Below are 24,748 nucleotides of genomic sequence, written 5' to 3'. Positions count from 1 at the left end.
ATTTGACCAGTAGACACAGACAGTTTTGACTAGTTGCTTCCAATGAACAGCTCATAAAAAAATTTAGCTGTAAAAAATTATGGAAAATTTTAAATATATTTTTGAGAAAATTACAATCTGCTTATGGACAATCTAGGCAGACTGGATACGTTGGATAAAGTATACATTGTGAATCATAGTTGTTCAGCTTTTGTAATAGTCTAGAAGTCTCTTAGGATTTAAAGCAAGCTGAACAAGTGACAACCTTGGATGAATTCAAGTGTGGTTTTATAATATCTGGTTCCTCAGACTGAACTGGATCACTCTCACTAGCAATGATGTGTTTCACCAAGCATCTGGAAGCTTCATCGATGTTTATATTTTCCTGCAAGTTAAAGAAAAAGAGAGGTTGATTAGTCAATGTAATTACACCATGCTGCATATTCCCTGTGCATAATGTTTTTTCTAGGCAACATCAAAAGTTTATTTTCCTTAATAAACAGATCTTGAAAACTGAAGGTATTAAATAATCCTTACTGTGGTTTTAAAGTTAGCTATGTTTATATTATGATGCATCTCCTTTAAATTATACACAGAATTCACTTGAAATTACAACAAAATATTGGTGATCTGACTGCTTCACTAACATAAAAAACCAAATGCTAGATCAATGCCAAAGCAGATGCAAAATTTCAAATTATTAATTACCTATCAGCAATTACCATCAGCAATCAATAGCATTTATTTTTAAAGCTTTTCCCATAATTTCAGGAAGCTTCTGTGTACAGTGCTCAGAACCTATGATGAACGAGATTCATTGGATAAGTTATACAATCTCAAGTTATTCACAACACAGCAAAAAAAGTTCTATATCATTTGGAGTCCTCATTTTTGTGGAGGTTGGTACACTGCTTCAAAAGAGCTGTATCACCATTGATTTCATTTGTAAGACAGAAATCTTCACTCTAAAGGTTTAGAACAAAAGGCAAAGCATCTCTTTTCCTACATGTGCCTTACTGCAACAGCACATTTGATTTCCAGCAACTCTTACTCTGTCTCTAGAATAAAAAATGCTGAAGCAGGCTGATCAGTGAGACTCAGCACAGCATATAGATTAAGCAGGAATACTGGGTACGGATATTTATTTTTTTTTTAATGACAGCCCCTGGTGTGTTTGGAATGAAAAGTCAGGCTTTCTGGCCTTAAAGACACTCTTCTACTCTTTTTGCACTGGTAATTTATGTTATGTGATAGGAGATGGAAACCTCTCTAGCTTCACTCTTCTGGGAAGTCATATCACACAACCACCTTTAGAAATGCTTACAGATGTATATATATATTTATGTATAGGCACATAATCCTACTCTTGCTCCATAAATATTACCGTTTTATTTGCTATCTAAGATTACACAGATTTCCAAGCTGAATCTGAAGTCTGTTCTACTGAGACCATAAGCACCCATGCACACAATGCCATGACATCTGCCTGCAGCAAACGCTCAGCATCAGTTCATCAACACAAATAAAATGTAAAATTTAGCATTTTAAACATTTTTTTGCTCATGCATATTCAAAAAAAATCTCAGATAAGTGGCCTAAGTCTTAAGTACAGCTATAAAAGAATGAAAAGTGTGTGTGTTTCAGTAGAAATGTTACAATTATATGATGATCAAAAGCTATGGTAAAGCAATGGATTCTGTGAGCTTGATTTTCAGTCCTTTTGAAATTAGCAGCAAAGCATTGACTGTCCCTTTGAACCACAGTGAAGATCTGATATCTGGGGATCTAGCTGAAAATGTTAATCAGTGCCAAGATTTCACAGGTTTCTTCAGCTACGTGGAAAACTAAATATTTGATCTTAGTCTTCTAAAGAATATCAGTTGTTTGAAAAAAGAAAATCTTTAGACAATTCGTTTACACACTAAGCCCTAGAAAGTAACACAGAGCTGGGAATCAGCTCTGTTCTGAGATGTTAAAATGTTGGGGTATCACACAGCTTTCTCAGACCAGATAAACAAATTCCTCAAGCATGCACCAAGTCTTATTCTGAACACTGTGAAATTTTATTAGAAAAACAGACAATGAAAAATATCTCTCAGTACTTCTTAGAAAGCATGTAAAAACTTTTACATTTGCCATGTCTTTATTAATGGACTAATAAGCACATCATTTACCCATGTGCTGCTTTTCTCCCTGGATGGAAGCATGCATTTTTTCAATAATGTCTTAGGGGCTGTTTAAGATTGGGTCCAAAGTGATTAATGTTCAGATATATTAACAGAAACCCTCTTTGTCAAAGGCTTAATATCAGAATTTTATTTATTTATATATATTCCCACTTTCAGAGTGGGAAAGGAAGAAAAAACCCAAAACAACAGAAGCATAAAATGTGCATAAGTGGACACCCTTCATCCCACTGGTGATGTATGTGCCATACCTGAGCCTAAAAATTCAGAAGGAAAAAGCAATGCTGTTTGACTTCAGCCAGAACTCAAACTAAAGTGAAATTTGATTATTAAACCTCTTTTTAAACTTACATATCTTTTTGGAGGGAAGAAAACCAAATTTGAACATGTAAGTATTGTTTTGACATAAAAAGTCAAAGTATTTAATTTGGGGAATATGAAAATTAAAACCTTCTGGTTTTCCACATTGCTCCTTCTCATGAAATTATTTACCAAAGGTGACCCATAATCGTTATTACATCACTATTTGCAATTTAGATTGAGTTTGTTATTTCTCTGGTTTTAGAATCAGACAGATATTTTTCTCATCTCTGGACACTTCCCTTGAAAATGGCTTCAGTTTCAGGTCATGTCCACCTTCCTCTCTGTCAGGACACCATCCCCTCAGATACACTGAATGTAGGTTTATATCCCTGAGCTTTTCCTCATCAAGCAAAAATGGGCTGGGTTGCAGGGATTCCCTATTTAAAGTGTTCACACCCATGCATTTAAAAATCTGCCTTTTGTCCTGTATAAGAGGAAAGAAATAAGTCCTGCCCACAGTGTTGGATCAGAGAGGCATCATCTCATCCTAACAATTTATATGAACTGCCTAAAATGTATTAAAACTTCTGCTGCAGTACAAGGGGGACTATAGAGGGACTATAGAGGAAGGGTGACTCTGGCAGAAAGCGCAGCTGGTTTTGAGCTTATGTCTGGCTCCTGCCTTCTCCCAAGGTTCAGCTGACAACTGGTACATGGTACTGATGAGAAGTGGCATGTTAAGTCACTTGCTACAAGGAGCCTGTGCTCATGCCAACAGAGCAGCTCCTGCTCTCCCAGCTCTGCCTTGACCGCTGCCTTTCTGATGCTTCTGCTGCCTTTTGTTACAATCCTGACCCTATGGTGTCTACTCCAAGCCCTAGGTCTGTGGATCAGATGTTGCTGTATTCTGGTGTGTCTAATGAAATATTGATTTCTGCACCTCCCTTCCCAGAGTGTGTTTTACAGAAAAAAAAAAAAAAAAAAAAAAAAAGCCAAAATCAATACTCTGCTAGGCAGCAAAGCAGCTACAGACAGTGCAAGCTGATCTGCTATCCAAACACAGATAGCCAGAGACCTGGTAACTTTAGAGAGCAGGAGGTGTCTAAAGGAAATCTAGGAAAGGACAGAGAAATAGGAGCAGGTGAAAATCCACACAACAAATATGAAGAAACTGACAACCAGGGCACCTGATTGGACAGAGATGTATAATTGACACCCTACTGAATGCACTGAAAAAAGGAAACAGCCCCTCTTATGCCTAAAATTAAAATGCATCGTATTTAAAAAAAGAAGAAAAAATGTATTTTAAACAACAGAATGAAAAAAAATTTTTCACTGGGTCTCTATGTTAAAAATGCCTTAATTGTCATCTCCCTTATGGCTTTTTCTCCCCCAAACACTACAGCAATTATGATGATTACTGCAGTCCAGACTTTTCCATTTTTCCTTGCCTTGCATCTCTTTCTCTCCTCTCTCTCCTCTCCTCTCCTCTCCTCTCCTCTCCTCTCCTCTCCTCTCCTCTCTCCTCTCCTCTCCTCTCCTCTCCTCTCCTCTCCTCTCCTCTCCTCTCCTCTCCTCTCCTCTCCTCTCCTCTCCTCTCCTCTCCTCTCCTCTCCTCTCCTCTCCTCTCCCTCTCCCTCTCCCTCTCCCTCTCCCTCTCCCTCTCCCTCTCCTTTCCCTCTCCCTCTCCCTCTCCCTCTCCCTCTCCCTCTCCTCTCCTCTCCCTCTCCTCTCCCTCTCCTCTCCTCTCCTCTCCTCTCCTCTCCTCTCCTCTCCTCTCCTCTCCTCTCCTCTCCTCTCCTCTCCTCTCCTCTCCTCTCCTCTCCTCTCCTCAATTTTCCTTACTTCCTTTCATATGAAAAATTTTTATGTCATATTGAGGACCCTGCTCTGCCTCCTTGGTGGAGCCACTTCTGAACATCAGTTGTTCAGGGGTTATCTAGCTCTTCTCATGGTATTAGATGAACACATAATGCTTTGGTTTGTTTTACAACCTCCTCTGAGGCAATTTTTACCTTCACAGTTCTTGAAACACCGAGAAAAGTCTATCTACCTACACTACTATTAAGGCTGCTTCTTCTGCAGAACCCCAAACAGAAGAAACCGGTCCAGCATGAAGCTGGGTCCAGCACCTGGTGTCTAGTTGGAAAGTGGAAGATGGCACAATTTGAAATCTGGTAATGTATGTGGGCAACAATTTTTCTTCGCAAGACTTGTGGGAAACTTTTTGCTGCAAGACCAGGAAGAAAGGATCTTACCTATATTTTGGTGCCTTTGTTGCTATCAGTTTTCTCTTTCTGTTTTTTCTCTACTTCTCACACTGGCATCCTGATTTAGGATGCTAGATTTACAAAACCTTTTCCTGAGCACCTCTGCTTGCCTGATCCCATTTCTTTTTGCCTAACCCATTTCTGTGATTTTTATGCTCCTGTAATGAATGATGTTTGACTGCTTGAGTCAGTCTTTCTCTTAACCTCATCAAGAAGGGATGAAAAAGCAAAAATCAGCACATGCTACTCTTTATTCATTTACCAAAAAAAAAAAAAAAGCAAAGAAAAGAAAATAACTCTGAGCAATCTGTGAAAGCCAGAATGGCGCACCAGAAGAGACAAATGAAATTACAGTTTGCTTTGTAGACTGATCTCCTTCAGATGTAACTTTTCAAAGGGCAGTTTTGTGGAAAGGAGAGCAACTTGAGGCATGAAAGGAGAACTCTATGATTTAAAACCTTTGAACCTATTGCTATGGGAAGTTATGTCATAGTCTTGCAATGCAACAATCAGCTGAAGGAAAAATAAATACTTTATTGAATATGCCCCAAAGCAGTACACAGGCTCAGCAAGGTTCTTTGCATTTTGGATTGCTTTTTCTGTAATCTCTACTGCAGATCTAGAACATTAACATTTAGAGCATTCCATGTTAATATATGAAATAAATCCCCTTTCTAGATTTGGGTAGTTTCTTTCTCTGGCTGAACATGATGCTTCTAAATTTAACCTTGAAAGTCAAGCATAGTTACTTAACATGGGCACTTGGGGAGGTCCAAGCCAGCTCTACTAAAGAGAAGAACCTTAGACTCTGCTGCTGAAGCTGAAGGAAATCAATTTCTCTTATGTAAACATTTACAAATTCTAAAATGTTCAGATATTTGGTGTGAGTCTAATGAGAATCATATAGATTTGACATTTTATTTCTATAATGCACTAAAAGCCAGGAGCAGAGATATGACTTTAAACCTACACTCCCGTGGAAAAAGCAACCTGAGAAAACAGCTCCACAACTTTGGAAACCATGGTCAGCAGAGCCTTATTAAAATGCTGTTCCATCCTGCTTTGGATGTATTTCTAGGAGAACACCAACATGCAGGTTAAAAGCCATCCAGATGCATGAAATTAATGGATGTGAAACACTGTGACTGCAACCCCGAGAACAAGATAATTTCTGTAATTGAATTTTTAGATTCTGGTATTCTGCCACAAAATTGTTGGATTAAATGACCTCCAGAGGTCCTTTCCAACTTCAAAAGTCTTTTCATTCTGTGAATTTTCGTCTTTTGGCCAGCACTAAATAACATATTTCATAGAATTGATCTAGAGAGATATAGGACAGCTCTAATACTTGTAGGATGAACTGAAGCAACTCATCTTCTCTGTTACAAGAAATAAACTCTGCAGAGGATTCTGTACAGGACTGTGTACCTGAACTGAAACTTTCTGCCCTAAGTGTCAGCTTCATTTCTTGTTTTTATGGTAAAAGTTTTTATGGTAAGAGCTCAGGCTCTGTGTGATGAAATTGGTTAGAAACTTTTTTGAGTGAATCAAAAAGACAATGTAGAGAGCTACATATCCCTAACTGGGTCTGGTAGTCTCAAATGGATTGCTTTGGTTTCTGCTCCCAGATCAGCAGACCAGCTGTAGTGTGTCAGCCTAATTTACAGATCCAGATCTCATTTGGCTTTCTGGAAGCTGAAACCACATACTCTGTTCTGCAAGTCTACTGTATAGCTTGGGATATTTTTCAGCTTTCCTAATCATTGTCCAGTCAGAAGAACTGAAAAATCTATGATCTAAAGTAGGGCTAGTAGAGCCTGACCCATTCATAGGGTTCACGGGTAAGATAAGCAGAATTGCTGTCCTTGCTTTATGGAAGAGGCTGGATCAGACAACAGTGACTTTCTGAAGGTCACTCAGATTGGTGGCAAAGAGGACTCCTGACTTCTAGTCCCATGCTTGGGCACTGTGACACACTGTAGGCTGTCAGACAAATGCTGCAGAAAGGACATACTGTTTAATATCCATGTTTCCAAAAGGAGGAAATATTCTTTAAGTTTTCAAGGTCCAAATAGGATGTGTCCAAATATCCCAGAGAGTCAGTGTTCATGAGGACAGGGTTGAGGATCACTTAATGAGTCTGGACATCCGAAAAACCATGGGTCCTGATGGGATGCACCAATGGGTGGTGAGGGAACTGCTGGATGTCATTGCTAGGCTGCTCTCCATCATCTTTGATAAGTTGTTGGGTAACTACAGATATATAAGGAAGAATTTTTTCACTGAGGATGACAGCGCATTGGAACAGTCTACTCAGAGAGGTTGTGGAGTCTCCTTCCCTGGAGACATTTAAAGCCCACCTGGATGTGTTCCTATGTGAATTGCTATAGGTGACCCTGCTCTGGGGGGGGTGTCGGACTAGATGATCTTTTGAGGTTCCTTTCAACCTCTAACAGGCTATAATTCTGTGATTCATTCAGTCTCCAGGCAAAGATGTTCAGCAGACGTGGGGCTGTGGGTTTTAGTTGGTTTGGTAAGGATCTGAAAAGCACAACTACCAGCCTCACTGGGTAATCTGGACAAAAAGTGGATGTCTTCTCACCAAATTCTGTGTTGCTGACAGTGGAATTACAGCAGGGACAAGATGAACTTGGGCATAATCACAGCACAGCCACAGTCAGTCCTAATGTATTTGGATTTATTTATGAAGCATTTATTTTCAGACAGATTTAGTTTCGCCTGACTTGTCTGTTTTGATGCACAAGTTCCATTTTCATTATAAAGTGACAATAAGCTTGAAACTATTGCTTTCTGATGTATGGGAAAAGCTTGCCTCTTTAAACTATGAATGGTGGTGAAAACAGTTTCAAGGCTTGGAAATGTGAGTGGAGCTCTCAGCGACTCTGACCACATGATGGCCAAATAAATGTGTGACAGGAAGGTGAAATTTCTGTACTTTAAAAAAAATGCATCTTTCACAATATTGTGGTAATGAAACTTACTAAAGAATTTACTGCTACATATTGTTTCATGACTGTCTAGTCTAGGTTTTCAGTTTGCAATAATATGAACCAACTAGATATGCATATATAAAAGACACCAGGCTCTCTACCAGATATATAGTGATATGTATAACTCATGACTACACTGCACTGTGCTGCTGCCCAACAAGGCTGTTCTTACATGGCAAACTATCAGAAAAAAATCTCCTATTTTTGTATGGAGCAAAAGATTGAAACAGGTTGAGTATTTCCTTTAAATTAATGTAAGAATTGAAAATAGTACCTGAGAATGCATTAGGAGGCTCAAATGTTTTACAGTGAAGTTGCTAACTTAAGGAAAACAGCACCAGGGAATAATACAGGGATCATTTTTAGTGTAGTCTGCCAGACAGAAGTTGTGCTGCAGACAAAAATTTCTAACCATCTACAGCTTGAAATATGGTTGGCATATATATAACATGCTGCTCTCTACAAGGCAACAAGAACTAAGAGATGTATTTTTGTAAGTAATCACTTTTGGTTTTCCAAAGTGCATAAATCTTATTCAGTTTGCTCTGAAGGTGATAATGTTTCAAAACACATCTCCAGAAAGCCTCTGGAGATCTAATTATTCCAGGATACCATATGAAAAAAAAAAAAAAAAAAAGTTATTACTTACTTGAACTGCTAAACCTGTTGGCTGCAATATGATGCTCAGAGTTACCCTGCTTCAGAAAAGAGTTTCTATTCCCTATAGTAAACAGAGCTTAGTTTTTATTTTCCTCACACCAGAGTTCAATTATTTACTATGCCCTAGGCTGAAAGAATACCAGATGTATGTAACTTCCAATATTTAAAAATAACAGTAATAATTACTTTTGTTTAGAAACAAAATGGGGGGGCTTTAGTTTAGAATTTATACCAAGGGGGAAATTATTCTGATCTAACTTAGTCTAAATGTTGTGATTCTTCTATCTGGAGAGGAATTACTCTTCTTTGCATCATTTTAAACTTAGAAGCCCCCAGCTCTGTGTGAAAAGCATGTATGGGAGTACAGAATAGCAGGTCCTTGTCTTTAGTCTATAGCAGCAGAAAACAGTCTGATAACAGTTGTGTGTAGCTTTTGAAAATAAATCTTGCCATAGTTGGATTACTTTCTGTTCCTATATGATTGCACTGGTAACCTCAAAAACCTTCAGGTTTCTGAAGTAGATAAAATAAGAAGAATTTAGATATTTCCTCAGGTAAAATAATCTGAAGTCTTAATTGTATATGGCTTAGAAAAACTTGGAGAAGTTTTCTTCTGTGGCAATTTCATTAAACTTTTGCATGTTCTGCCCAAGAGCAGCTCCATCATTGTGATCAAACTTATGATGTTTGAAATTTTTTCTACATTGATCCTCTGCCATGACCTGCAAAGTCCCTTGGCACAATAAATATGATTGTTCTTTTAAAGAGGTGGATAGGTGCTTGCTGGAGACTGACATATGGAATTCATGGTACAGATTACATTCTCATAGGCCAAAGAGGACCCACCAGCTGCAAGACTATTAAGACAAACCTAGAATAGCGAAACTATGTCCCTGAATCCTTTAAACAAGGGTCCATCCTGTTCATTCTCATTTTCTTTGAGAGTCTTTTAGATGCAAACATTTTAAAACAATCTAGTATTCATTTCTCTTCACATGACTTTTGTGGTGGTTTTTCCCTTGGGCCTCAGCTTTTAGTGAATTAGTTCTTGTCCCAAGGAAATACAGACTCAGAAATGAAGAAGAAGTAATTCTGAGGAAAACAGCATGTATGGGATTACACACCACTGGTGAACTAGATCCCAAACACTCACAACCAGATATTTCATATTATTTGTATCCTGAATGACAGCTAGACACCTAGAAAAACATTGGAAATGGTCAGAATCTTTCATCCTTATACAAATAATAGTATTTTGTCCTATAATAATCTCCTAACTCTCCACATCTTTTTCTGGCAGCTGCCATTCCAAATGCTTTTCGAAGAGTTTTGTTGTATGTGGTCTTTTTTTTTTTTTTCTGTAACAGTTAGCTTTATGCCATAATCATCATGAATAAGCAGAGTTATTATCCTCTTTCTTGACCTGGACACTGTCCATAGTAAAAGTTAGGGCTACTGTACCAGAGGAACATTGGATTCTGGTGGCCTCACCCAGCACAAATCAGTGAAGAATCTGAATTCAAATGAGGTCTTGCACAAGCAGCAATGGGAATTATGCTGTTTGTAGAGCAAGATAATTTGCACATTGGCCTAGACCAAAATGCCTGTCTACATATGGCATTTTGAAGAAACAAACTCATTTGACCAGTTTCAAGACCCGTTCAGTGGGAAAGCAAAGACACTGACACCAAAGACATAAAGCCATAGAATCATAGAATGGTTTGGATTGAAAGGGACCGTTTATGGTCAACTAGTCCAATCCCCCTGCAGTGAGCAGGGACATCTACCGTGACTTTGAATATTTCAAGGGATGGAACATCTACCACCTCTCTGGGCAACCTGTGCCAGTATCTCCACTCTTATTGTAAAATTTTTTTCTTATATTTAGTCTGAATCAACTGCATTTTAGCTTAAAAAGATTATCCCTTGTCCTGTCACAATAGGCTCTACTAAAAGGTTTGTCCCCACGTTTCTTTTCGGTCCCTTTAAGTGCTGAAGGCTGCAATCTCAGCCCAGACTCCATGCAATGCCTGAGACAGTCTAGGACATCCTGCCAGTCACCTGCTGTTATATCTACTGATCACAAGCAAGACTTCTTTTAAATATAAATGTTTAAAGAAGGAGTCAAGACCGGAAAAGTACAAGTGTATACTCCAAAGATTCTTAAGTAATTTTCATTGAGTACTTAAAAGAAATTAGACAACTGAATATAGCATTTTGGCTTTCAGTCTCCTCACAATCTAGGTCAAGCCCAAGAGAAACTGTTTACATGTAAAACATTCAAATGTTCCCTAAAGCTGTTAATGATGACACCAGATTTTATAATTGGAGAAAACAATAAATACAATATCCATTCAACTGTTGTGCTCAAATTAATATTTCATATGCCAGCTATCCAAATCTTGCATGCACTGAGATTATGTAAGAAATCTTTAATTGATGTGTAGGTCCACAGTACCTCAACGATTTATACTCTGAAAGTCCAAGTTCCCTTTCTCATTTTTGTTTCCACTTTCTTATAGCTAGCCTGGAAATTTGGAAGGAATTGAACCTCAGAGCAATTCATTCAGCACTTTGTCCACTGATCTTTCCTTACTCCCAAAAGGCTTTTGAAAATGAGAGTTTAAAACTGTAAGCATCATACAAGCACAATGGTAGGTTGACTTTTTGCTGGAATCTAACACAATAGAATTATTGTCTCAAATCAGCATTTCTCAGGCAAAGTGGTTATATAAATATTTAGAGACAATGTTCACTGTTGAGAATGATGAAGAATATCCTCATATCATTCATAAGAGTAAGTTTTTTGTGTCTAGCCAAATGTCATCTTCCTCCCCAGGCTACTGCACAGTAAGCTGTTGACTGATTACATCCTTTACTGCTGGCGCATCATATTAGAGCAGCTGTATTTCAGAACATTCCATTGCATTTCCCTTGCAATAAAAGGTTGAAAAGAAATTTAAATGTATTTACAAATTCACCTCTAATTGATTGCACGAAGAGAGGAGCTTTGCAATGTACACATTTCAACTGAAGGAGCTATTTTAGGAACCAATTTCCCTGTACTTGGAGAAATATTTGAAAAGTAATGGAAACATTACCTTGGCTGATGTTTCAAACCAGCCCACGAACCCATTTTCTTTGCAGAACTGATCCATCTTGATGCCGTTGTTCATAAGAACATCTATTCCCTGGTCACATTTGTTTGCTAAGAGGACTGTCGGCACAGGTTTGCCATTTGGAAGAACCAACTTAGAGTCCAAATCCTCTTTCCATTTTGTCACCGCTTCAAACGTTGCAGGTCTTGTAACATCAAAGACAATAAATGCCCCCATGGCCTCTCTGTAATATACCCTGGTCATGTTTCCAAATCTTTCCTGACCTGTGATGAAGAAAGTAGGAAGAGAAAAAGAACAACAGCATCTTGTAAAAATCACTGTTATGAATCAAAGTCAATATTCCATGTAGCAGGTTTTTTAAGAGAACATTATTGGAGGCAGGACTTCATTTTGCAAGTTTATGGAAAGTACCATTTGCCTAATGGTACTAATAAGTACCACACTAAACTCATTTGAATGATAATACAAGTGAGTATAACATGAAAAATTATGTTTTAAAACAAATATCCAAGGAAATTTTGTAACTTTAGGACAAGCTTGAATTTCAGTGTACAGTATTAATAAGATGAGAGATTTCCAGGTTTGGGGACAGTGCCAGGGGTCTTAGTTTACATTTTAGGACATTAAATAGGAGTAAAAAAAGTATAGGTATCAGATTGGAAGCTCCTTGGTACTATGGTATTTTGCAGGAAACATCTAACACAATCTCTCTGCTCATACATGAAGAGGATCCAGAATATTATTATGTAGGCGATAATAAACCAACAGTAACAAAATTAAGCTCTGGAGCCAACCCAGGCACTAGATCATTATGAATTTACTTTTATTGGCAAAATAAAACATAGAAGTGAAAAAGGTGAATTTAAAGCCTTAAAATTTGAAAACATTCTAAGAAATAGCACAGCAAAAGCAATACAAAGACCTGCATTGCTCTTTAGTGAAGAGATCTGGAAGGAGATGTGATCTGTGCAGAAGCTTTATGATTTCATTTGCTGAATTCAAAGTGTTTTCTGGAAAGCTGTTCACATGATTTTTATGAGCTAGCAATATTATATTCAAACACAGGCATCTGTAAATAGCAATTATTTTATATGATTAACAGTGTACAAATTAACACACGATGTTGAGGTGTGGCATGTTGGTAAGCTTTGGGTTTTTTAACATATATGCTGTTTTCATGGGAGATTTGAAAAAGCTCTTGCAAGGATGGAAAAAAATTACATAGAATATTTCTTTTAGTGAAAAATTTCCATTGATGTCTACTGCTGAGCTGTGATCTCAAAATGAATTATAAATTCCTGAAACACCTCACCACACAGCAGTCTTTAAGCAACTCTTGTATTTAACCATATGCTTCCGTAGCTGAGAAATGTTGGTATGAAAATAGACAACATTAAATGGAAACCTGTTTCTAGCCTTATTTTCTCCATGTGCATAAGTGTGAGTAGGTTAGGAAGACAAGAAGATTGACAGTCTGCCTCCGACCCTTAGAAGGTTACCTGTGGAGATTATATCTGATAGAAAGTTTTCTGTCAAACATAGGCTGGGTTGAGAATTGAAGAGTGCTGATTCCTGTGCTTCTAGACTATGAATTTTTATTTAATGGAAATAGTTCTGAATACACTTACAGGTCCAGTATCATCTGTGATATTTATCTTCAGTTTTATGCACAAGATGTTTCAGGAAGGAGAAAGTCATTCACATGATACAGAAACCAAAAGTGGGTGTCTGTCTTCTCCCAGTCATGTTAGACTTTTTTTTTTTACCTTAAACAAACACTGTGTCCATTGATAAAGCAAGATAGAAATACATAATTTTTGAGAAATAGGAGGTCATACTGAAGTTTTCTTATGGCTATGGTTTATTAAAATGTCTTATGATTCCTATCAGTGGGCTAATCAGATGAATGGCTAAGTCATGTGCTATTCAATAATCTCCTTGTTGAGCAATTTTTTTCATCTGCAAGAAGGTGCCTTCAAACAAAAGTCAAGGTCTGAGTTGAGACTTATCGGTGAGGCAAGCAGCACCCTACAGACTTAGTTTTTCATGTACATTCTATTTCAGTGGTACTTTATATTTCTTTCACAAAGCTCTTGAGATGTTTGCACTGTAGGTGAGATGTAGGTGATGTAAGAATGGCTAACTGCCAAAGAAAGAAGTTGGGTCTTACACATATTTTTGGGGACCCAGAGCTCTAATTTAGGTGGGCCATGTCATAGAACATGAATTAAATCAATAACCTGCATTCAGACATTGGAATTGGCTGCCCAGGGAAGTAGTGGATTCTCTGTCCCTGGAGATATTTAAAAAGAGACTGGATGTGGCACTCAGTGCCATGGTCTAGTAACTGCAACGGTAGTGGAACAAGGGTCAAACTTGATGATCTCCGAGGTCCCTTCCAACCCAGTCGATTCTATGATTCTATGATCCTATGATTCTATGATAAAATCCTTCATCAAACCCAATCAAAGTTATTAGAGGAATGAAAGGATCTTGTGATGTGTCTGGATCTTCTGTCTGGATGTGTAGTAGCCCACAGCGTTTTGACAGATGGTGTGACACTGACTCCTCTTCCTGATTCCATCTGCTTTTGCAGATACCAGGGTTTTTCATTGCACAGGGAAGCCACCGGGTTTGTATATAGTTTTCTGCAGGAGGACAGAGCTCCTGCATTAAATTTTCATTATTGGTCACTTCAAAGAAAGAGAAAGAATGGGGCTGCTAGTGAACAAAGTACCTAAATACTTTCTGAAAAGGACTTTTCATCCATGAATATAGTTGGCATAAAGACATTATGCATCTTTGAATGGAGAAAGAGGTGGTTTATAAACCACGGACTTTTATGTCATTTGCATAGTGGTTTTTACTTTAATTTATATTGTGAAAATAAGTGATCTCCAGTGTCTGCATTGTGCTTGGATAGCTAAATATCTAAGGACCCAGAAGGACCATTTTTTGTGAAAATTCTCCTTTCTATCTTAATAGACGAGGCTCCTAAAATGTTTTCTTTTAGTTGAATATCTCATAAAAATAGGCACTGTTTGCTGTATGAAAGGTGTCAGAATCTGGCCTTATGTTTTCAGCAACACAATGGCTCAGACACTAATTAGGCTAGAAAGTAGATCAGCCATTAGGCATTCAGTGGTATCTTGCAGGCAGCCTTGACCATTAGAATCTGCTTTTTTGCAAGAAGGACTGGGGAAAATGGGGTTTGCTTTCATTGGAAGAGTCAGAAACCTGTGAAATACTTGTATGATCAAGCCCATTGTACTTTACTGCATCCCTTGTAAGGCCACTGGCATCTGGCATCAAGCCCCACATGCCTGATGGCCTTTGCCCACTGAGATGGTGCTTTATGCTGGGATTCATAAACTCTAATTTAGGTTCTCAAAAATTAATTGGGTGTATCAAAGGCTAGGATCCCTTTGTAGCCAGAGACTGAAAAGAGAGATGTAGAGGCCATCTTCTTAGCAAGGACAGAATTTAAGGGTGGTCACATAAGCTTCATTATGGAGATATTTAATCTCTTCCTTCAACACCCTGTCGTACACAGGTTGAGTAGCTATAACCAAATGGTTCAGTAGAAAATGTCTGACTGTTAAATCAGGTGAATCCTACCTGTGTCTCACCCAGTGAGACCTAGGTGCCAAAGCAACAAGATTTCCTTTAACATGAAGGACTACTTGTCTGAATGGCACCTGCCTGAATATTTATCCTAATATTTGTGGCAATCTACCCCAGGGAAAGGAATAATTTCATGGGTTTAGAGCAATACAGCTGAACCTTTATAAAAATGCACCTCACATAAATTTTCTATGACTTGCACAGAAATCTACAATTTATCTCTGATAAAGTTATAAAAAAAATGATTAAGTGCTAAAACTCAGGTAATTTTCACCATCTCACCTGTAGTATCTGACATATAGTGCAAGATAAAAATTGATTAGAACTGCCTAGTGCCCAGTTTTACGATGGATTTCAATTCTTGAGACCATCCCTCATCTTAAGAGGTAAAAGCTTCTGGGAACCACTGTCCTTTACAGTGGGACTTAAGCTAAGACTGAAAATATTCTGGAGATTTAAACATTTTGTTTACCTTTCACTTCAAAATATCTTCCAGGATTTCAACCCTTAAATTCAAGCTGCTGTCTTTATAGATTGAAAGCTAAGCAAGTCTTGACATGGTGTAAATACATCATTCCATAATGTGGAAAAGCAAACTGACAGTAGGATCAGGCTCATGGATCCTATCACAAATCTATACTGAAGTAAAACCATCACAGCAAGGGACTTTTTTATGTTTGCAGAACAGTAGTTTCAAGTTAACTTAGCCTAGAAATCACCGTGACTATCTTATTTATGCAGATATACTGCAATGCTTAGCAGCCACTTAAGATTCTGAACCACTGAGGATGTGCTGTGCCTCGCATTAGTGAAGGGTCTGTTTACTCCTTCTAGAGCTCAGCAGTCTTAAAAATTTTACTGTGGCTGTCATATTTGCCTATACCTGTGCAAAAACTGCTGTTTCTGAAGGTGAAAGTTGCAAGGAAATGAAACAAAACTGTTCTTCCACTGATGCTGTGTGGATCTCTCCACTGAGCCAGGTCAGCTGTTTACAAGATAAGATCCAGCCTTGTAAAAGCAAACCAGCATTTCTTTTTATGAAATGAATAATCCAGCCCACACATCCTCAGCAAGAGGGATAACAGTGATGCTGACATGGCTGTGAAAATGTGGCAGGGGAGGAGGGAAGCTCTGGGATTCTGCTCTCTGCCCACCACAGCTCACAGAACTGCTCCCTGCAGTAAATCTGCAGCTACAATTGGTCTTTAGGGATGTGTGGGCATTAAACATGGTCAGTACTGCTGAGGGTAGACTTGCAGAGAAGCAAAGAGCAAATATAGCTGGATCTGCAGCCTGCAATAGTTGGTTTCTTTAAAAGAAGTCCCAACCTGCATCTGCAGGGACCATCCCTGCCACAGCTGCTTTGTTCAAAAGATGATGAAGAGTTTACTTCTGACAATCCATTAATTAATTTAAAGGACACTCACAGAGAGACAGCAGAAAAGATAAAGAAACACAAAAAAATTGACAGAGGAGCAAGATTTAAAGATGTATCACACATCAGTAAAGGTGATGGAACACAGTGAGAGGGACAGAAACACCAAAACTGAGACTCTGGGACATTCAATGAAGTAAAATGGAACCGTTGGAAGGAAATTAAAAACAAGGAAAATTTTTCTGTGTACGTGTCCTTCCACACAAAATACTGACAATTCAGTCTCTTGAAACTTTAGGCACTTGGTCTAACATAAATTCATAGATTTTAATGCCAGTGTGTTGTTAAGGTTGCCACAACATTATAAACCATAAAGGTTTGTCCAATATTCCTTCAGGAATAAATGCTTTTTTTAAAACCACCAAATCTTAATGTAATAATATGTGATGCAGAACCTACCTTATCTTTGAATTTTTTTTTTAATGTTTAGTTATCCTTACTGCTCAGCATTTATCACTTAGCTAAATAAATGCAGGCTCAGTTTTAGCTATTAGATCTTATCACAATTTTGTTTATCAAATAAAAAATACAGAAAAATATGTTACAGAAATATAAACAACATTTAACTATGAAATTAGATTACACCAGATTGACCAAATTTGCTTTCTCTTCCTATGTCTTCAGGGGTAAACAAGGGTAAACTGCTTGGTCCCACCATGGCTGGAGTGTGCCACCCCTCCCATGAAGTCATCATGGATGTAACTCCTACCAGTAATGTAGATAAGCTTGAAAGTTGTTTTACTCAACACATTTCTAATAAAATTCTTTTTGGATTGTTAAAAATTTACTATCTACTGATCCACACAGTGAAGTGCAAGGAAGAATACACGTTATGCTTACTAGTAAGTTCACTGGCTGAACTGAGGAGGTGAGGATGTAAGAGTTAAAATGATACCTAGTAGAGATATATATACAAATACATATATATATATATATACACTTACATATTGACACATTTTCAGCACTTGCTTTGATTCAAGATGTTCTAAATTCCAAGACAACATCCTTCAGTTTGGTTAGATATTGAAAATGTATTGCTTTAGCTGCAAAGATAAACATGACCTGATAACAAATATTCTGTCAAAAGAGACAGAATGTTCTGGAACCAGAGATTTTATTTACTCCCTCTTATCCTCATATATTTATGTTTTGCAAGTAGTAATATATGAGCAGCCATAGCCAGGATAAAACACTTTAATTCCCTTTATATTTCCAATCAGTTTACTTCACTTTCACTTCTAAACAACTTTTTTTTTTTTTTTTTGCATCAGACAGATGCCTTAATTGTGATAAATTCTATACCACCACCATGCTGGTCTGAATTAAGTGTGTTACTTACAGGACTTACTTTCTGTATACATCAACATCTAAAGCTCCTTACACTGGAGTCATTAAAATGAGACAGGGAGTCTTCTTATTACCAGCCACTGTCTTGACCTTCAGAGAGATGCTTTGAATTGAGCAATTGATATGAAATGTAGTACTATGCTGCAAATCTCTCTGTCATGTGTGATAACTCAGAAAGCACGCTAGTCATTCAGCACTACAACTTGGTGTAATTGCTTTTGCAGCCTGACTGAAAGCTACATCATATGATCTGCCAGCACATGATTAGTAGTATAATAAATCTCTGAAACAAGGCATGCAAATGCATTCTTTAAGTCCCCGATGCATTCAGAATTTGCTATTAAATGCTTTTTCTCATGCAGCAAAGTTTTGTTGGATGTGTACCTATTTATGGCTGTAACTGGTCATTGGTGAGCAGTAAAGCAACACTTTTCCCATTGTTCCAATTTTTAATAAAGAAAACTGAGCATATATTTCATATTATCAAACCACAAGACTATACTGATGTGCAAAAAAGGATGAGGTTAGGCATGCTTTGCATAAAGCAGTGTTGTTGTATAAGGTCTAGTACCTTGGTGCCAAATTCAGAGCTCAGACATCAGGCAGCTAAGTGCAGAAGAAAGGCACTCCCTCCGCCAATAAGAATGTCAAGAATTTTCTCATTTCACCAGTTCTACTCCGTGCTGTTCCAGACCAGATCACTGAACCCACAGCTCAGGCCACAGGCTGGCACAGTTGCCTAACAGCTGATATAATTTTCAGCTCTATTCCTTACTTAACAAATGTAACTTCTTAATTGAATTCAGTTCTTGTAACACCCTCCTTTTTTGCTGGAAATGGTTTTTATAGCTGTACTTGGATTCCTACATACACTGGATGGAAAATGATTACTTATAGCATGTGAAGTAGGTCATCAAGACAAACTATTACTTTGTGGACTGAATAAAAATTATTAATTGTTAGAAATGAGAGTGGCAAAAATAAGAAGTTGTGGTTTTAGTTGGAAGCCAAGTATAAAAACTCTGAAACATGAACAGCAACAATAAGAAATATGTGGGGTTTAGGGTTTTAGTTATGTAAGTACACAAGGATAGATGTACTTCTTTATTTTTTTTATTCCTGCCCAGAATCTTTTTTTTCTTGATGTTGTAGTAAGGACAAGTAAACGTGAATAAATACATTTTTAAGAGCAGAATTATTGCCAAATAGAGATACTTCTCTTTTCAAGCATGCCAAAAATTATGTTTCATTGGGATGAAGAAAGGAAGGTAGAGAGGAAGAAAAGGAGGAAGGAAAGAAAGGAGTAAGGAAGGTATTTTGTCCAAGTAACTGAAATACACTTTTCCCTTAATTTTTAAACTATAAAAGTAATATTAACCAACTTTTTGGCTCCCTCACCTCTTCCACAATATTAAATAGATGTAACAGGACATTCTTGTTACTCTCCCTTCCAACACAGAGTTGTGGTACTCTAATGAGGGAAGCTGAACAGTGGCAGCTGCAGGGGAAGAACTGTGCATTTGGAGAGAGGTGCCCATGTCCCTGCACATGTCCAAGGACTTGGGAGAAACATCAGACAGGACAAGTTGCATTCACTCTGACATCCCTTTTTTTTTGTGGGTCTGCCTGCTTTAGGGAAACCCCAACATGTCAAGCTGCCCCTAGAGTTTTCTGTTCCCAATCTCCTCTCACACTGCATAGGCAGGGGGAGTTTCCAACTTAAAGATTAGTACAACTGAGTCTGGGTCTGTATTTTGTAATGTCTCTGGGTGCATTATGGAGCAAAGGGTTCTCCTCTGTACTCACCCGCAATATCCCAGAGCTGCAGCCGCACAACAGTCTCAGCATCCCAGCTCAGCACCTTCAAAGCAAAGTCCACTCCGATGGTGGCCCGGTAGTGGGGGGAGAAGTTCTGGTGGACATAACGTTTGATGATGCTGGTTTTGCCCACTCCCAGGTCCCCAATCACCAGCAGTTTGTAGAGGTGCTCCTTCTGACTGTGCTTCTGCATCTTTCCTGTGGCTGCGGCTGCTCCCTGCGAACTGATTGCATGCTCTGCCCGAGGAATCCTGCCAGCCCGCGGGGGAGAGAGGGAGTGAGGAACCAGGGAGGGAAGGATAGAAGGTAGGTGGAGGCTCTTTCTCTCTGTACGGAAGCAGGATCACCAGGACCAGCAGGCAGCCCTACTGAGAGATGAAATAAGTGAAAGACTGGGGGAAGAAAGTCTCTCAGAAAGTTTTGTGCGTTTGTGTGTAAAGGTCAGCACGAGGTGCCCGGGATTAGTCCAGCTGCTAAAGACTTTTCAGGAGAATTCATGCAACAGTCCTGCTCCCTGTTTTGCTCCTTGCTGGAAGGACAGTGTTTCTGTTGTGTGCTAGTTTTACATGCTTTTTTTAAAATCACTATCTTTTTTTGTGATAATTATCACCCTGTGCTTGCTTCCAGACATCTCTAAAATGCCAGGCACCACAAAAAAGCAGAAATCTTTAAAAGGTTTCAATCCTTCATTAAAGTGCAAAAACTAAACCAACGTGACTTTAACTTTGGATGTGATTTAGTTTTAAACAATCTAAGTCAGTGTGAATGCAGTTATTTGAGTAGAAGTGGTGGTTTTAGAAATATAAAGCATCTTTACATGTGTCAACACAAAGAGGTCTGGATGAATTTAATTATAAGAGTTACAGAATTTTAAATTTCATTAAGATAATTGTGATTGTCTGTCTGCACCTATCACATCTCCTGAATGCAGCATGAAGATTATGCTTTGTTTTTTTCATACAACTATACTCTGAAATGCAAAAAATGCAGATTTATCCCATGACTCTGATAATCAGAAGTTATGAAAGCACAGCAAAACAAGAGCATATGAATGCCAGTTTTTCAACAGTCCTCTATTTTCCAAAACAAGTGATATCAAATTTGCAAACAAGTGAAAACATTTGAGTAAATGACTGACATAGCTGACCCTATATTTTTAAATGAAGCACCCAGTGACAGTTTCAACTTGGCAGCTTAGCTGGAAACATCTCTTCATTGCCTAGAGGTGTTTGATTATTTTAACAGTTTAGATAGCAAATCTGAAGAATTTAAATAGTGTGTGAGGTTATTTTTACATTTACTGATGAACCTGTTAAAATAAAAACACATTTTACACTTACTGAGCTATTATATGATGGAATTCTTATCCAAATGTGCACTGAAATAGCATTAGAAATTTGTCATCTGTCCAAAAACTGGATTTCAGCAGACAAAGAATTCAGAACACTTAAGTTATGTAATCTTTTCTAGCCAATCCTTAAACTCAGTCTCTGAAGTTTGTAGATGTACACATACACAAAGTGGAAATGGGTAATTTGAGGATTTTAAAAAAATTTCAATAAGATGTCAATAACATAAATTCTCTTTCCAAAAGCAAGCTGTCATTTGTATTTTTCTGTTTGGAGATAAAATTTAAAAGGGCTTAGCCTTCTTAGCTAGAGACATCATAAAAAGACTGCAATTTGAGAAGAAAATCAGTTTACTTGAATCAGTTAATACATTTTTGTGATTCAAGCTTCCTATTGTTGCTACTGTGTGGTCTGTGAATCTTACCTGCACAGCACTAACATTTTCAGAGAGGATCCAATACCCAGGCACTTCTCAGAACTCTCAATTCAACTTTCAAGCTGAAGATTCCCATTTTACAGATTAAAAAAAGAACAGGCTAAGAGGGTTTGGTAACTTAGGAAGTGAAGAAATTGGCCTTTGGGGGAGGCTGAAATTACACCTGAACTTTTATCCTTTTGAGATGCTGACCAGTGCTCAGCAAACAGTGCACGAGACATCAATGTGAGCAGATACTGGGTAACTGGAGGAGGTTTTAGGCAATTAGTAAGTAGTTAGAAACTGGCCTACACCCAGGAGCATGAGGCTTTACCACCCTTCCAAAGTTTTTGTTAGCATTAGCTAACAAAATATCTCTGGATAATCGTATTGCTCAAGTTTCCAATTCTTTGAACCTGGATAAATTCTTGGCCCCAGCAACACCCTGGTACAATGAGCTCCTCATAGGCTTACTCACAGGTCACACCAGTAGTGATAGGGCTACAAGGTGTTCAGATCTGGGGTGAGCATGTAGGAGGCTCCCTTGAATTTAGAGGAATGATTTGCTGAGCTAACGTGAAGCATGAACTGATGTGTCTTGCTGAGTGAAAGATATACCCAGATCTCCTCACTCCATGGTGAACTGGCTTTTATAGACACTGACTGCTGAATCCTCCTGAGGTGGGATAAGGCCCTCACAGTTACTTTGCTCCACCTTCTTGGAAGACTGTTTTCACATCCTGAACTATGGGTCTCCTGGTTTGGCTTCATTGGGATCTGAAGGCAGTGGGGCAGGGAGGTGTGGATGTATTGCTCATTTGCAGCTCTGATGTGGGAATAGTAAGCACTGCCATCTGGGAAGGCTGATACTTTTGGATGGTCATGTCTTAAGCAATCACTGCCAGACTTGTTTGCTGATGCTAGTTAATCCCTTTCAGGCATACAACCCCATTACTGTGACCCAACGATTTGCTACAGGCAGAGGTGTCCAGGGAAGCGTGCATGGCCTGGAGCTGATGCAATGTCATCTGTCAGAGCTGAGTCTGCAGTTAGGGGCAGCCAGTAGAACCATAAGAGCTTGCATTTGCCACCCATAGGCAGGTAGTTAACAAGGCTCTGATGACAGGGAGCACCTTGTTGAACTGGGAGAACTAGATGGTGTCTCTGAGCCCTTATTTTGCTGTAACAGGTCCTTCAATAATGTCCAGGCAATAAGAACACATAAAAGTGCCACCAATTCTGATGATATTTCAGTGTTATTTGTGCTTTCTCTGGTAAAGACACACATTTCATTCTCTGCTAAGTCATGCATGACAGATTTTGTAGGTAGGGTTACAGCACTGGTGGACAAGGGAAGAGCAACAGATGTCATTTACCTGGACTTGTACGAAGTAATTGATATTGTCCCACAAAATATACTTGTTTCTAAATTAGAGAGTTATGGACTTGACAGATGAAGTAATTGATGAGTAAGGAATTGGCTGGATGGTTGTGCTCAGAGTAGTGGTCAATGGCTTGATGTCCAAATGGAGATCATTTTGGCACTCCTGTGAGTCTATATTCCTTCTTGGTCACCTCTTCCTGCTACCATCTCTTCTATGTTTCTTTTTCATGTTTGAGTTTAGTCAAGAACCCTTTTTCATCCATGCAGGCCTCCTGCTGCCTTTGCTTGATTTTCTGGATGTGGGGATGGATCATTCTTGAGCTTGGAAGAGATGATTCCTGAAAATCAATCAGCTCATGAACCCTCTTCTGTCAAGGGCCTCCCAAAGAATTCTTCCATCTTTAGATCCCTAAACAGGCTAAGTCTGCTCTCCTGAAGTCAAGGCTTGTAACCCTGTTCTGGCTTCTTATCCTCTTCTCAGGATCCAGAACTCACCTTCTCACAGAAAACTCCTAGAGTTCTTCCTGGTTTGTAAGTATGAGGTCCAGCAAATCACCTTCCTTCAGAGGCTCCTCAGTCACCTCTCTTGGGAAGCTGCCATCAATGCACTTCAGAAACCTCCCAAGATGTTTGTGTCCCACTGTGTAGATACCAGGGTGATTGAAGTCCCTCATGAGGACCAGGGCCTGAGAACATGAGGAAAGCAATAATATGTAAAAATATTTCTGATATCAAGAAAAAAAAAACAACTATCAGTAATAGATTAAGTTTAAGGAGCAAGTTCACCTAAGTTATTTAGGTCATTATGGATTAGGAGCCTTGCAGTAGTTGCCCATTATATGAGAAACCAAGAGATTTATTCATACAGCACTGTCAGCTGTAATCCTCTTTGCTTCATTTGTCTTCTGCTGCAACTGTCTCAGAGGGGATGGTGTGCACAGGAAAGCTCCCAAGAGCTTTATTGCACTAGAATAGACTATATAATAGTGTTTGGAATGAAATAATGACTACCCAGAGAGCCTGATCCTATGCACTCCTATTTCATGGAAGATGTGAAGTATCCCAAGTCAGAGGAATAGAAAATCTCTCAGTATCTCAGAAGAAGAGCTCAGAGGCTTCTAGTAGCTGACTGATACACTGAATTAATCAGATTATTGGTGCAGTGGGTTGATAGATCAGTTTACATCTTGCAAGCAAATCATATTCATACTTGTTACATTTTGTGTCTGAAGAAGCTGAAAAGCATTTTTCCACAAGGATCCACAAGGAGATGCTTAATTATGAGACAGCATCCGTGGGCATGAAGGTGAGCTGCACAGTAGTGAGGGGGCTCTACAGCTCTGCAGTGTGCTGGGTAGTTTATCTGTGCAAAAAGTCTTTATCAGTAAATGCTGAGATGGTAAGGAATCCCCTGCTGTTATGTCCGAAGGTCCCCTTCCTCTGTGCTTTCTGACCTGTGTTTCACTTCTTGTGTCGCTCTGTGGCAGGCTACAAGCAGCACTGCTAACCCCCTGAGCAGCCAACAGATCACATCCTGGAGCAATATAGAATCATAGAATCATAGAATTGGCTGGGTTGGAAGAGACCTCACAGATCATTGAGTCCAACCCTTGAACCACCGTTGCGATTGCTAGACTAAGTGCCACATCCAGTGTCTTTTTAAATATCTCCAGGGACGGAGAATCCACTACTTCACTGGGCAGCCCCTTCCAATGCCTGATCACCCTCTCCATAAAGAAATTCTTTCTAATATCTAACCTAAACTTCCCCTGGCACAACTTAAGACCATGCCCTCTTGTCTTGTTGAAAGTCATCTGGGAAAAGAGACCAACCCCCACCCGGCTCCAG

At 38.8% G+C, this 24,748-nt stretch overlaps 1 protein-coding gene across 1 annotated transcript; it reads right to left on the bottom strand.

Annotated features, from left to right (window-relative positions):
• Positions 1-211: 211 nt before the first annotated feature.
• RAB38 (RAB38, member RAS oncogene family) lies at positions 212-20,109 on the bottom strand. The gene is made up of 3 exons (XM_008500499.2): positions 19,741-20,109; positions 11,511-11,791; positions 212-364 (listed from the first exon to the last, which is right to left on the bottom strand). Exons 1-3 carry the CDS (start codon positions 19,943-19,945, stop codon positions 212-214), a joined length of 639 nt encoding a protein of 212 aa, XP_008498721.1. The 5' UTR covers positions 19,946-20,109.
• Between the last annotated feature and the right edge of the window lie 4,639 nt (positions 20,110-24,748).

The sequence above is a fragment of the Calypte anna genome, chromosome 1 (genome assembly GCF_003957555.1).
Source record: "Calypte anna isolate BGI_N300 chromosome 1, bCalAnn1_v1.p, whole genome shotgun sequence".
NCBI lineage: Eukaryota > Metazoa > Chordata > Aves > Apodiformes > Trochilidae > Calypte > Calypte anna.
This window is presented reverse-complemented; position numbering and strand designations above follow the sequence as displayed.